General features: G+C 34.7%; 1 protein-coding gene across 6 annotated transcripts in view; it reads left to right on the top strand.

Annotated features, from left to right (window-relative positions):
• PCNX1 (pecanex 1) overlaps positions 1-14,277 on the top strand; it is a 158,725-nt gene that overhangs the window by 77,063 nt on the left and 67,385 nt on the right. For 3 of the 6 annotated variants that reach the window (XM_055130033.1, XM_055130031.1, XM_055130036.1), the window contains exons 7-8: positions 4,792-4,924; positions 10,252-10,436. The exons of 2 other annotated variants lie outside the window; for them this stretch is intronic. In XM_055130033.1, coding sequence (XP_054986008.1) covers positions 4,792-4,924; positions 10,252-10,436 — 318 coding nt within the window. The remainder of the gene's footprint in view (positions 1-4,791; positions 4,925-10,251; positions 10,437-14,277) is intronic. One more of the 6 variants, XM_055130032.1, reaches the window with a different exon arrangement.

The raw sequence follows: 14,277 nt of genomic DNA, 5'->3' as shown, positions 1-14,277 counted from the left end.
TCATCGATTTGCTCAAGCAGGCACCAGTAACGTCTCCATTGTGAGACTTGTATTACAGCAAAATTTCTTTGTATGCTGATGCTAGTATCATTCTTGGCTGACAGAAAATTAGAAATGGAAAATATGTTTTTATAAGATGGATTTTGTGCTGAGACCAAAATACTTTGGTTAAATTTTTCTTGGAGAATCATTTAAATGTCTGTTTCTTCATATAGTGACTGACTTTATTTTAATCTTTTTTTTTGGGGGGGGGCACATCTGGTGATGCTCAGGGGTGACTCCTGGCTCTGCACTTGGGAATTATTCCTGGCAGTGCTCTGGGTGCATCGTGTGAGATGCCAGGGATCAAACCCAGGTCAGCTATGTGCAAGACAAGCACCCTCCATGCTGTACTGTCTCTCCAGCTCTGCTTATAGTGACTTTATTTTTAAATAAAATTTCTCTTATCTTAGAGAATATATACCTCAGAATGTTTGCATGCATATTTTATTTTTCTGAGATGTATGTATATATGTGTCTTTGTCTTCTTTTTTTTTTAAAGTAATTTTCTTTTCTTTTGGGGGAGTGGGGTTTGGGGCCACATCCAGTGGTGATCAGGGGTGATTTCTGGCCTCTGTGCTCAGGAGTGATCCCTGGGTATGCTCGGGACTGGGCCATTTGTGATGTTGGGAATTGGATCAGTGTTGATGTCATGCAAGCCTTAACCCCTGTGTTATCTCTCCAGCCATAAAGTCCAGTTTTTTTTTTAACATCATTTGCTTCTAATCTATTTGTTATCAAAAAATAATTACATTTTCACAATCACCCCAAATTTACTTTTTCATACAATAAACAATTAGCATTGAAAATAACACCTTTCTTGTATGGTTTCTTTTGTCCCTGTTTTTATAAATTCACTTCATATATTATGAGGCTAGGCATAACCAGCTATTCATCTGAATTATTTCTCTAAGCAGTCATGTTTTTGACATTATTTTCAAGTATGTGAATTTCATCTTTATCTCTACATGTTTATAAGCAAACATTTCTAATATTTAAGATAGATATGAATAGTGCTCACTCCTGCCTCATCGTCTTTCTCTCTTGTATATCCCTTAACATGCGTTTATTGCTCTCCCTGTTTTATTCATAAAGTCAGGCATACTGATAGTTTATTGTTTTAATTCCTCCATAATTAGAAATAGTTACACCTAAACAATTCTTCTGATTTAACTGAGATAAATTAAGTGGGTCGTAATCCTGAAATGGGAGACAATGTGTCATGGACTTTGTCTTCTTTGTGATCATTAGGAATAGGTAAGACCACAGCCCCAAAAAATAAAAATCTTAGAGACCAGAATATGGCTCAGAGAAAGGGGGAGGCACAAAACCAAATTTATGCAAAACCCTGAGGCTGATTTTGGTACCACATGATCCCTTGCCCAGTCACTCCTCTGCACTGCTGGGGATTATTATCCCCCTTCTGGGGTGACCCTGGGGGCCCACAGCACCACCAGAGCCTGAGCACTACACCACCGGGTTGAGCATCTCTGGGAGTGACCTCCCAGCACCTCAGAAGCTTAAGATATTTGTGACTTGTACACAGATTGCCCTTAGGCCCTCAGTTAATGTTGTAACTTAATTGAATGATTATACATCTGTATACTAGAAATAGAAAGTTAAATTATCTAAAGTTCTCTTTTAAACAAACTATCATTAGTATTCAGTCTCTTTAAATTAGCTTAACACAAATTATTAAACAGTCAACTCTTGCAGTTAGAAAAAGACTTAACATTCACAATTTTTATTATGTCCTTAATATATTTTATATTCATGTCTTTTAAATTATTTGAATGTGATTTTTCTCTCCTTTACACATAAAATTTGGTTGTATCTAATGTGCTAACTTTTCGCAATTTGCATTTCAACTCTTTAATAATCTAGCTAGTTTTATTTTCCTGCCAGGACATACTGAGTTTTAAGCAGTGTCATTTTCTAAACCAGGTTAAAAATGTTTCCTCACTATTCTCCAGTATAAAGCATTTTTTTCACACAGTCTTTTTTTCTCTTACAAAAGATTCAAAAGGGACTTATTTCAGTAGTTTGTTACAGAAGTGAGTTTATGTCAAGTGTAACTATAATTTGTAGACTGAATTACAGCAAATTATTTTACTCTTTAAAGGCATTTTGCTGAGGCTGGGGCTGGAGAGATAGTACGAAGTTTCCATCCCTGGCACCCCTTATGATTGCCCCCCCCACATACACACCCACTAAGTGTGATCTTTGGGTTCAGAGTCAGGAGTAAGGCTGAGCACCACTTGGTGTGGCTCTAAAGCAAAAACGAACCATAAAAAGGGAGACATTTTTCTTTCCTTGTCAGTAATGAGACTGATCTCCCCCGAGAACTTAGGTAAATAGAGGTGTTCTGTGTACGTAACACAGTCTGTACTGTGTGTCTGGAGTGGGGGAGTCCTGGTTTACTCTTTATTTATTGATTCTAAATCATGGAAGTGTTTTTAGTTGATTGTATGATCCTCAGTACTGTTAAAGTAGTGGCTGCGGTCAATACTGAGGATTCTTTCAGCAGGAGCTGTGTATACCTGACTATTGCAGATAACAGGCAGTGATCATGACTTCATGTTCTACCTTGGTCAGTGTTCGTCTTGATGTGTTTAATAAAAAACGTGCTTCTCCAAAATAGAAACTATGATGTTAATATGTAGTTGTTTTTACAGATACCAAAATATGAATGGTGGATTAATAGAAAAATGGTTGTTTTCTGAAGAAGCCACAGAACATTTTGACTACAAATGGACATTGTAGTTTGTCTTTTTGTTTCGGGACTATGAAATAACTAGCTTGTATTTAACTCTTTAATAGAAGGAAGATTGTAAACTCTTTCCTATTTTCCTCCTTCCTAGCCTCAGTATTCAGTGGTCGTGTGCTGTGTGTCTACATTGTTCTGAATAAATTCAGTATGTTCTCTGAGTTAAACTTTCCTCTATAACTATACTTGGGTAAATTTTACTCTTTTTTAAGATAAATATCTACGGCTAAACAGAATGCTTCAATGTTTCTAAATGAATTAACTTGACCTGTAAATTTGCTACAACTACAGAAAAACAGAAACCAATTAAATTTCACAAAATAAATGTTGAATTGAGATTTCAAATTTCATAACCTGAGTTAACCTTACTTATGCCAAAGAACTATTAATTGCTGTACCAATCACTCGTCTAATTTTTACAGTCTTTTCTTCAAGTGACTTGTTGCTGTTATTTCTTTATCCAGTGATTGCCTTGCCAACTTAGGTTTTCTGTTTGGTGATGCCTTTGGTTTCCTTTTGAGGTTATGGTTGTCAGGAATAGTTAAGGCTTATGGCCATTAGTTACCATGTTGGACAATCCAGTTGGGAAAATCAGCTTTAAAAAGCAGTATTTGTTCTTATAAGTCGTATATAATTGTTGTGTGCAGGAGCTTTGCCAAGTGTCAGCTTTTTAACATTTAAAGGAATTTTTATCCTGTATCAATAAAACTGGAGAGAAAAAAAATATATTAAGAAAGTCAAGTTTGGATCCAAATCTCAAAGCCAGATTTTTACTTAGTTGGCTAACTTTAGGATTTCACGATGGTGCATGAGTTAGAAAGAAACAATTGTTGTCCTGTAATATGTGGTTTATGCATCACACTGGAAGAAGTTTGCCAAATAGATAAAATAATGTTGTGCTTGTTAGTCCTTCAGTAAAAGAAAATAATGCCTACAGACACAGAAATCCATGCTCTCTGGTAGTAGTCCATATATTCCTAATTATATTGGATTAATTATACAAAGAATATCCACTAGGGTAGCCCGAGGATGGGATTAAAATGTAAACATTTAAAATAGCAATTTATTAAAACCAGCATTTGGTGGAAATGACTTTTTCTTAAGTAGAATAATGACGTGAGCATCAGTAATGTATGTAAAATGGAAAGACAGCCTATAGTAGTACTGAATCAAGCAACAGAATTCTTAATTTTATAATCTATTTGAGACTTCTGTGTTTGGAAACACTGTTTCTCCTATAACTTGTATTTATATTTAGTGTCAAAATATTCTCAAAATCAGAATGTAATACAATTTAAGCCAGTGATATGATTTTTTCATTGTTGTAAACTTGGTTCTTCATTGTTCTTTATTGCTTTGGGGTTAAGGTATTAGTTTCTAAACTTGCCATTCTTATTGGTTCTTGTTTCCCAATGTTGAGGGAGCCAATTTCCCCTGGGTAGAGAGTTCACTAAAATTTGCTGGCAGTAAACCACCTCACAGGATATATTCATGCCATCTTGAATTGAATGTTTAGAAACCTTCTTGTGCAACATAGCAGTCATAAGTTTTATTTAATGCTACCAAAATGTTGGTGGAGGATAGCATGAAATAAAGTTAATACCTTTTCTCTGGCCCTCTTCGAGTAAGACACTTACCACCTTGTTCCTTTATAGGAACTATTAAATAGGATCCTTTTTACGACTCTCATAATTAGAGGGGGAATAGAAGAATGTGGAGCTAAATAAATAGCAAGGCCTTTAGAAAAAGATTTAAAGCAACAGTTCTTTTTTTTTAAAAAAAAAAAACAAACAATTGAGATTGACTAGAAGGCAATGAGGCCAGATATCCAAAACATTGTTTTCAAAGAAACCTGTCTTTAAGTGCATGACCGATTCTTCTGGTGTATTCCCTCTGCGGGTGGGAAGTCCAGGGAGTGACAGGCTCAGCCGCTATTTCCATCTCTGACCTAGGCTCCTATTTGACCTAAGTCTGTCTTGATGCAGCAGCACAGGCCAGCGAGGAGGCGGTGTCATTTCGCCGTGAACGCAGCACATTTAGGCGCCAGGCAGTGCGGCGCCGGCACAATGCAGGGAGTAACCCTACCCCTCCTACATTGCTCATCGGATCACCCCTAAGGTATGGTATTTTTAAAGTTCCACCAAGATTAGCATGCATGTATCAGATCGTCTGACCTGCTCTTGTCAGTCCCAGGAAAGCATTTAAGCGGCTTCTTTCCCCACCCCCCCCCCCCGTTTTCTCTCCTGTATCTTCAAGCCCTCTCTCTGCATGTGACCGTGAGCCTCTTGCATTGTGTGCATGCCTTATATTGCAGCGTTTGAACAGAAGCAGATAGGGTTAGCCAATTTTAATTCCAAAATACTCTATAGGGTAGTCATGATACTATACGTAGAGGGGGCCTTACATTAGCTCCTTTCTATTTTAATTTTTTTCCTGCTCCAAATTAGTATCCACAGCTCACCCTTCTGTCTTATAATATGAACAAGAGTGGGCCAAGTGGTGAGCATGTTGAGGTATAAAATACATAACTGGATTTCCGTCTGAGGAGCTAATTTGTTCAGTTTCACTAAATGTATTTTATGTTATTTGAAAAATGGCAATTTATAATCATCAAGACTAGTAATTGCTTTGATATCTATGAAGAACTTCTCAACTTATGCAGTTTACATACTGTACAGAAACAGTTTTCCAAGGCTCCTAATTAAGAAAGTATAATATAAAAATTAAAATTCCATTAAAATTTCAGTAGTTTTTTTTTTTTTAAGGGGGGCGTTTTAGGCCACATCTCAGGGACTACACTCCCTGGTCAGTGTGTGGCGATTGCTAATGGCAATGCTAAAGGACCATATGAGGTGCTGGGGATTGAGCTGGGGCTCCTGCATGCAAAGCATGTGCCCCAGCCCACTGAGCCATCCCTCTGGCCCCTAAGTAGGTGTTTTGTTCTCAGTTGTGTCAAATGTCCTGAGCCTGTCTTGAATCCGAAATATAAAAATTATTCAAAAGACATGTATTTTACTATTAAGAATGTAGATGTGGACAAAGCTATTTTGCTTGTGTTTTTAAAGCAGTGCCTGCCTAATGTTATACCTTATACTTTAATTACTCTTTGTCAAGAAAACATTATTTAAATGATTTCTACCACATTTTAGTTTTAAATTGAAAACGAAGAGCCTTTGAATATATGGTTGGTTGGAAGAGTAAGCCGTTTTCCTGATTAAAATCTTATTCTTCAGAGCATCATTAAAGCAAAAAATGCTGTTTTATTTTTTCTTTCCCTGAGATTTTAGTGGGGAGCAGGGAACAGTGGGATTTGGGCCATGCCCAGTGATGGTGCTCAGGCCCTCGCTGGAGACCATTTGGTGCTGGGGGTTGACTGCATACAAGCCAAGTACCCCAAGCCCTGCACTCTCTCTCTGGCCTGTATTTCTCTGAGATTTCAGATGACACTTTTCTGGATTTTATGTTAAAGCCGGGAACTTAATCTTTATGAATCATGTTCCTGTTAACCTTGCAGTAATGTATACATTCCTAAAAAGTAGTTCAGCCAAAGTTTACAGTATAAAAATTGAAAGGGACCAGTTGGAAAAAAAAAATTGGTCTAGAAACCTTTACTGAGCACCTTTGCTTTTTGTAAGCCCTCTTCTGCTGTTTCCCTTTCTATCTCTTTCCTTTTGCTATCTAAGCTAACTCTTTTTCTGCTAAAAGTTTGTGTCTATTCCCAACCTGCAGTAAAAGCAGTATTTTGTGTTTTTCTAATTTCTGCTTTTTGCTCCTTGAATAAATCCTTGCCATAGTCTTTTTGCTTTTCAACTGATTCCATGTCTTAAGCCTCATTTAAACCTTCTTTCTTTAGTCTTTAAAAAGCTTTCTCTTTCTTTGCTATGAGCCTGCTGATCTCATCAGACAAATGTAGACAGATTAGTTTTTTTCTCCTTTTGGTGGAATATTACAGAACTATATTCTCACCTTAGCCAATCTTAAAGGAGTTCTCTATGTTTTTCTAGGATTTTACTATATCACCATCCAAAGCAGAATATGGTATAAAACTACTCATAAAAGCTCACATTAGAATTTTGGATCAGATTAGAATTTTGGAAAATTATCTCATTGGCATTATGAGATTCCAGTTTATCTAATAAGATGACTTCATCATAGATAAAATGAGGTAAAATTTAGTTGTGAGGAATTATGAGAAATCCCAGTTTTATAAAAGCATCTTTCATAATTATAAAAATATTTAAGTAATTATATTGGTGTTAAATCGTTTATGAGTTACAAAATAATCTCATCTCTAAATACTAGATGGCTTGGTCAGGTAAAATTTGACAAGTTATTTGTTAAAAAGAAATGGAATAGGTGTGATAGCACTTTAACTGTAATTAATATATAAATACTACTAAACATTTAATTCTAAATAAACATCTGTATAGCAACTTGGTAAAATACATATTTCTAAGGGTTGGAAACAAGTTATTAAATTCCTAAAAAAGAGCTTTTGACCCTATTGCGTGCTTGGTAGAATATCCCACTAAGTAATCATTTTTAAAAGTTTTAATTAGGTTATCTTTGTAGATAGGTTATATAAACCCTTGCTATTTTTACCAGTTACTAGAGTTAAAAACAAAGATGAATATTTAAAAAATTTATACGATGGTTCTGTATTTGTATTTACAACTATAATTTTATGTCTTTTACAACTCTAGTTAATGGACTAAAGTGAAAAGAAAATATCAGTGCATGGGGAGATAACGCTTTTTACATTTATTCTTATTGTTAAAATATAAATACTTAATAAATGCTTTATTAAATATTGTATAAAAGATTTTATAAAAATAGATATAAAACTGAAAGATCAGCTATCAGCTAAGTTCATTGTAATAGCAGAATCCATAATCAGAAATTCTAGGGACCACTTTGTGGTGCTCAGGAATGAATACACCAAATATTGCTTGCATATGTGTTCTTTGAATCTGGAGATTCATAGGAATAATGGCATTACACTACGTTTTTGTTGGGATGACATATGAAAATAAATAATAGTATAAAGCAGAACCTACGAGTGACTGTATTTCTATCATTGAAATTAGAATTAAGGCATTATTAAAATTGTGCATCAGTGCTGTTGATAGTTGACAGTTATGGACCCACATTTTTTAACTTTTTTGTGTTGTAAAATGGTTGCTACTTTTTCTTAAGTTGGTAGTTTTGTTATACAGTTGGTATTGCGGGAAAGATAATTTCTGTCAATTGACAATTGTTAAATGAAGTATAATGCTTAAATATAATTGCTTAAAATGAAGTATAATGCTCCACAGATTTCTGAAAAGTTGACAATTTTGACTGTTGTTGAAGGATTTTGAAATCAGGGATTTGAGAGACATAATTATTTTGTGCAGAGCCTTTGATGTTCAAGACCTGGACGTTTTCAACCACAAAGATTTTGGCTGACTTTCTTTATTCCAGAGTTGATTTATGCATTTCCTTCTATTCAGAAATATATATATATAAATGTATATGTATATATTTGTATGTATTGGGATGAGTGTATTTTAAAATACATTCACATTCAGGGATAGCAAATGACCTTATGGCATCTTTGAATATGACAAGTGAAAATTTTAATAGAAAACGAATTCATTTTTATGAAATTCTGCCATTTCTGAATCTGAAAGGACATAGTACTTCACACATTTCCATCAGAATTTTCACTCCTGTGAAATTTAGTCATTTTGGTAAGATTTGTAGATGTTTATAGAGCTTCTGAAGAAGATGAATAGCTTTATTATATATACATGTAGGGAAGATACAAACACATTTGGTTCCATTAGCTCTCAAGATCATCTCTTAGTTTGCTTCTGTTTTACAGATTCTACTCCATAGATGTTATTAAATGAATACTTTTTTGGTTAGTCACCCACAGCCTCCTACCTACCCACAATGTCAGTAAAGCATGGGCAAATCAGCACTTGGCCAACTTAGTATTTTCATGGTATACACTTAACTATGTCTACTTTTCAGGTGATTACTAGGGCCTTCTGTAGTGTTCTATAATCTGTACTGTCTAGTATGGTGGACTCTAATGTGCAGTATCTAAGTACTGTGGTTGGTAGCTTTCAGCTTTGGCAGCTACTAGTTAGAGTTTGTGGCTCTTGAGCACTTGAAATGTGGTTAGTGGAGCTGAGGAACTAAAATTTTAGTTACTTAAAATAGGCACACATAGTTCCTGTAATAGACAGTGTAGTTCCAGAGTGTATTTTCTCTTGCCATAACCATGTCTGAAGCACAAATAGAGCATTTTCTACTTAGTCTGTTTATCTTATGGTTACTTCAAGTTATAGATGTCTTGACTGTCTGGGGGCAAATGAGTTTGTTTTACAGACATCAGAGAAATTCTTGCATTAAATGGATTAGAAAAAAGTTGAATCTTATAAAATGATGACTACATGAGGCCATCCTAAGTAGCAATCATATTTTTTTTTCCTTTAAGAGCTAATAATTTTAGTAACTGGACTAGAGGATAACATGACAATTATACTTAAAATATTTTGAGTTTCATCAATTTAAATTTGAATATTGTACTAAGAACACTAATTTTTATAGTTATTTGAAATAAAAAAGGTTAATATAACTTCTTAATTTTAGTAATTTATGATGAAATGCTAAATATTCTTTAATTTATGAAAGCTTATAATCTTGACAGATTGCTGGCTTTAAATTTTATTTTAAATATTTTAAATCCTTGTTAATGAAATTAATATGGATTGAAAAAGATAATGACAGGATTTAGTAAGGGAACCTAAAAACTGTAATTGTGTACTTTTCATAGGAAAACTATATACTAATCACACTTCTTCCAGCATCATTGTGGTCTGTTGCGTTTCACTTGGCTGAGTCATTGTTACTCTGGTTCTCTTGCACTAGTTTGTGATTTTTCTTTTCTTGATTCAAAATTGTCATCTTGGTTGCATTTGGCAGTGATTCTTTGGATTTCATGTAAAGGTTCTTCTTGTGAATTTGAGATGCAGAATATTGGGGAAAAATCAGAATTATGAATCCAGGGTCATATATAAAAGTATATATGTTTTACTGAAATATTGGGGACCAGCTACAACCTACATATATTTAATGTGCTCATGATTTTTATGTGCTTCTGCCTTAATCCTTATATTAGAATTTGATTGCCTTAGGGTAGAAAAGAATAAGCATGATTAATTAACACAGACATTAAATATTTACTGTGTTCATCACTATGAGTTATTTGTAAGGAGCAGAAAATTTAAGCTGGCAGTTTATAATCTTTATATTTTACAAAGTTTGTTGTTCTTTCCTTAGGTTACATTGAAAACTTTTTTTTTTTAAATCAGTTTTTCTATGTTGACTTCATTCTAGCTGTTGTTTTCTCTTTTCTTCCCTGTAATGTCTCCCCAATCCATGTTTTCTCCTAGCCTTCAAGATGGTCCACAAGGCCAGCAGTCCACAGCCCAGGTCAAAGTGCAGTCCCGCCCCCCTTCCCAGGCTGCAGTGCTCAGTGCTAGTGCCTCCTTGCTGGTGAGAAATGGGAGTGTCCACTTAGAAGCGTCACATGACAGTGCATCTGCTGTAGGCGGCAGCAGTTTGCAAGATGAACTTGGTATGCAGGCCTTATGTAATCTTGGTGATACGAACCTTAACAGCAAAGCATGGGTAATAATCGCAGCTCTTTCTTGAGATAGTTTCATTGTGGAACCATGGGGCACTTTTTATAGTATTTGTCCTGCATATTGTAAGGAGAATCTTAGTTTTGTTTATTCCTCTTCTGTTTTTTTCTTAACTCTGCATTTTCTTTAGCGCATGTCCACTATTAACAGGTAGTTAGCAGTATTAACGAATGTTCATGCTTTAGTCTTCCCTTCAAATGATTTGGGCACTTTTCTTGCTCCTTGGCATTTGTTTCATGTGGGAAAATGTTGATATTTAAAAATTATTTTGATTATGGCTTAAGGTCTTTGAATTCTGAATGTGTTGAAGAAAAGGCAAAAATGCTTTTTAAATGGTGTATTATTATGCAAGCTTTCTTTCTGGTATTCTGTCATTGGTGTCAGAAGGTATCACCTGTAGCAGAACTTAATGTAGTTCTTAAAGCAGTACTCTGAGGACTTTACGACTCTTCTAATACTGTGAATAAATTTATAATTTTTTTCTTTTTTCTATGAATGCATCTATAGATATATATTGTTTAAAAGAGTTAATTCTCAGAGGTGTGGTGTAGTTCAAACCTAAATAATACATGTCCTGTCATATAGCCATTTTGTCTTATCATTCATATTACTTTGTTTTTTCTTTGTACATTTCATTTTTTTGTTCATAATGCTCCTTCAAAGCAATTTAAGTAAATATAGCACTGTAAATGTATCATGAAGATAAAAATCTTATTGCAGAAAAAAATATACATTGAAGGCGATTAATTTCCTTTATATCATTTTATACATATTGTAACTACTTCTCATGTATCAATATGATGATACAATAGTAGTCTAATTAGAAGAATATGTGGTGCTAAATGCCCACATTTTATATGCTCTTTTTTAAACTCCATTTTATGAAATTTTTTAGTTACATTGAGATATTAATAAATGATATGCAAATGGGGAAATGATTATCTTTAGCAAATCTTTTGGAAATTCAAAATGTTTAAAATGACCATCTAAGATACTTACAATTTAAAATTGTCATCTAATATTATCTATTCAGTAACTTTTAGAAGAGAATTATGTCAGAGTGTGCAAGCAATTAGAACCGTGAAAATAGCAATACATATATAGGTACTGCTATTGCATTAACATTTATAATTTTTTTAACCCAGGCCAGCCCTTTATTCTTTCTCAAGATGATTCCTGAAACTGTTGTAATACAAATTTCATTGAACATCTTTATGTAGGCCTTTCTGTATGCTTGTGATACTTCTCATAAGATTAATAAATTAGTCTCAAATTAAGAAAATAAACATTATTGAGGTCTCTCTATATACAACTCAGTACTTTATGAATAAAACATTTGCTACTTTATATATGATATCTGGCAGACCTTGTGAATATTGTCTCCCCATGAATATTAAAAATAATCCTAGATGGGAAAGTTTCATGTATTAACTGTAACCCTAAGCCTCTGCATATAATTTCAAGTTTTTTATTATTACTTTTGAAAGTTTCTGATGCCTGAATGAATACCTTAAATTTTTTTCAGAAAGCAACAGGCATTGGTTGAGATACCTCATTTGTCTTACTCATCTATATTGTAAAAAACCTCTTTGAAACAGTAGACTCCATAGATGATCTATTTTCTAATGTTGATATTTTTAGATTCCAAATTAGAGCTTATTTATATATGCATAGTAGGAGTATAGGTTAATCCTTGAGGGGCCCACATCCAGCAGTGCTCAGGGTTTACTCCTGGCTCTGCACTCAGGAGTTAACTCCTGGCGATGCTGGAGGGACCATATGGGATGCCTGGAATCAAACCCAGGTCAGCCACGTGCAAGGCAAATGCCCTACCCACTGTACTGTCTCTACGGCCCTGGTTTTTTAAATAAAGAAATGCCCCTCTCTCCTAATCAGTGACAGAAATGAGAGAAGTTTTTAATTCTGCCATCACAGTTTAACGGGAGCTATCCTTTGCATGTAGGTTTGTTTTATTGTCTTCTAATTATGGCTTCTAATTTGGGTCCACACATACTTGTAGCAGTTGTTGACATTTTCTTGAAAGTAAGAAAGGCACTGTTGATGGTGGTGGCTGATACGTGTGTCAGAAACCTCCTTTATCTTTCAGATTATGACTTGAGAAATGTTCCTGTTTTCTCCAATCCCTTGAGTCCATAGACAGTTACATGGTAACTTCTGTTTACAAAAGGGATGTGTATAATGAAGGGGACTATATGCAGAGGAAAGCTCAGAAATTATTAAAAGGAATGAGAGGATGAATCCTGGAGATAAGAGAGATATGAATGACCTACAAGAAGAGTTGGGGTTTTGTTTAATTTTGTTTTGGAGCCATACTTAGCCAGTGCTCAGGACTTACTTTTGGCTCTGTGCTCAGGGGTACTCTCGTGATTCTTTGAGGTTCACTGACAGGCAAGCCAGCACCTTATTTGCTGTATTATGATCATTGTCCACCTCCCCGCAAAAGTTGAGTTTGAAAAAATGCAAATGACTTGCAGTCATAGGCAAGCAGCTTACCCGTGTTCAATTTTTTCAAAAATGGTGTTTAAAGGCAGGTTGAGATGTTTTCCATGTATTGAACATGTGGTAATGTCCACATTGGAAAAGTCTTGAGAAAGGAAAAACTAAAGAAATACTTTTGGGAAGCTGAACAGAGCTGTGGACCAAAAATGAGCATATCCTTTCATCCACAGATTTTACAAGTATGTAAAGATATATGTATATGGATAGTCACTGAAAAACTCTTAACTCTCTGTAACTATAGATCCCTGGAAGAAACGATAATGTACCTACTTAGTTGTCTTTTGAAGTTGATCCATCTCTATTATTGACATGTAAAGTTAAGCTCAGACATAAACAATGAAACTTTAGAATGTGTTTAAGGAAAATGATCTCTTTTTCTTGAGACTCTGTCTCTGTATTGTTCGGAGTATTATTGAAAGTTGGCAGTGACTTATCATTGGAGACTTGGAAGCTTCATGTTATATACTGCCTTGAATCTTACCATACATCAGATTTTTTTATGTGAAGTATAAACAAAGTAACAAATGTCACTGTTCTTGGAAACTTAGATTAGTATATGGTGAAAAATTCACAGATTATATGCCGTTTTATGCTCTTTCATCCTACTTGCACCCGTGCCTGACCAGTATGAATGTTCTTAAATCAGTTTTGTTAAAATGTAATGTTTGATAAATTGCATATGCTTAGCACATGCAATTTGAGTTTTAACAGTGGTGTACACTCATGTATGTGGAGTAGCACAATCAGGATGCAGTACATTTCCGTCATCTCCAAGAAGCTCTTTGTGAGTCTCATTCCTCACTCCACCACCACAAGCAGCCACTAGATACTTCATACCCTTAATGTTCCTGCTTCTAAGAAGTTCTTACAGATGCAGTGGAACAATTTTTTGTCTTGTACTTAGCATTTGCCATTCATCACATTGTTGTATGTGTTAATTGTTTATTCCTTGCATTGGCATTATTTTGTTGTATGAACATACTGTATATTGCTTCTCCCTTCAGCTATTCATGGGTGTTTGTATTGTTTTCAGGGTTTTACTGTTGTGAATAAAACCTCTAAACTTCTTTTCAGCATTGGTTTTACATTCCAGCAGCAATGTATTTGAGTTCAGGTTCCTGTTTTTCCTTACCTTTGTTGTTGATGACCTTTAAAATTGTAGCCTGTGTGGTTGTACAGTATTTCCTTACTGACCTTTAAGTTTGTAGTTCTCTTACAACTAAGATGAAGAGCATCTTTTTACGTGTTTATTGG

This window comes from Sorex araneus, chromosome 3, assembly GCF_027595985.1.
Source record: "Sorex araneus isolate mSorAra2 chromosome 3, mSorAra2.pri, whole genome shotgun sequence".
Lineage (NCBI taxonomy): Eukaryota > Metazoa > Chordata > Mammalia > Eulipotyphla > Soricidae > Sorex > Sorex araneus.
Note: the sequence above shows the minus strand (reverse complement) of the source record. Positions and strands in the feature narration are given on the sequence as shown.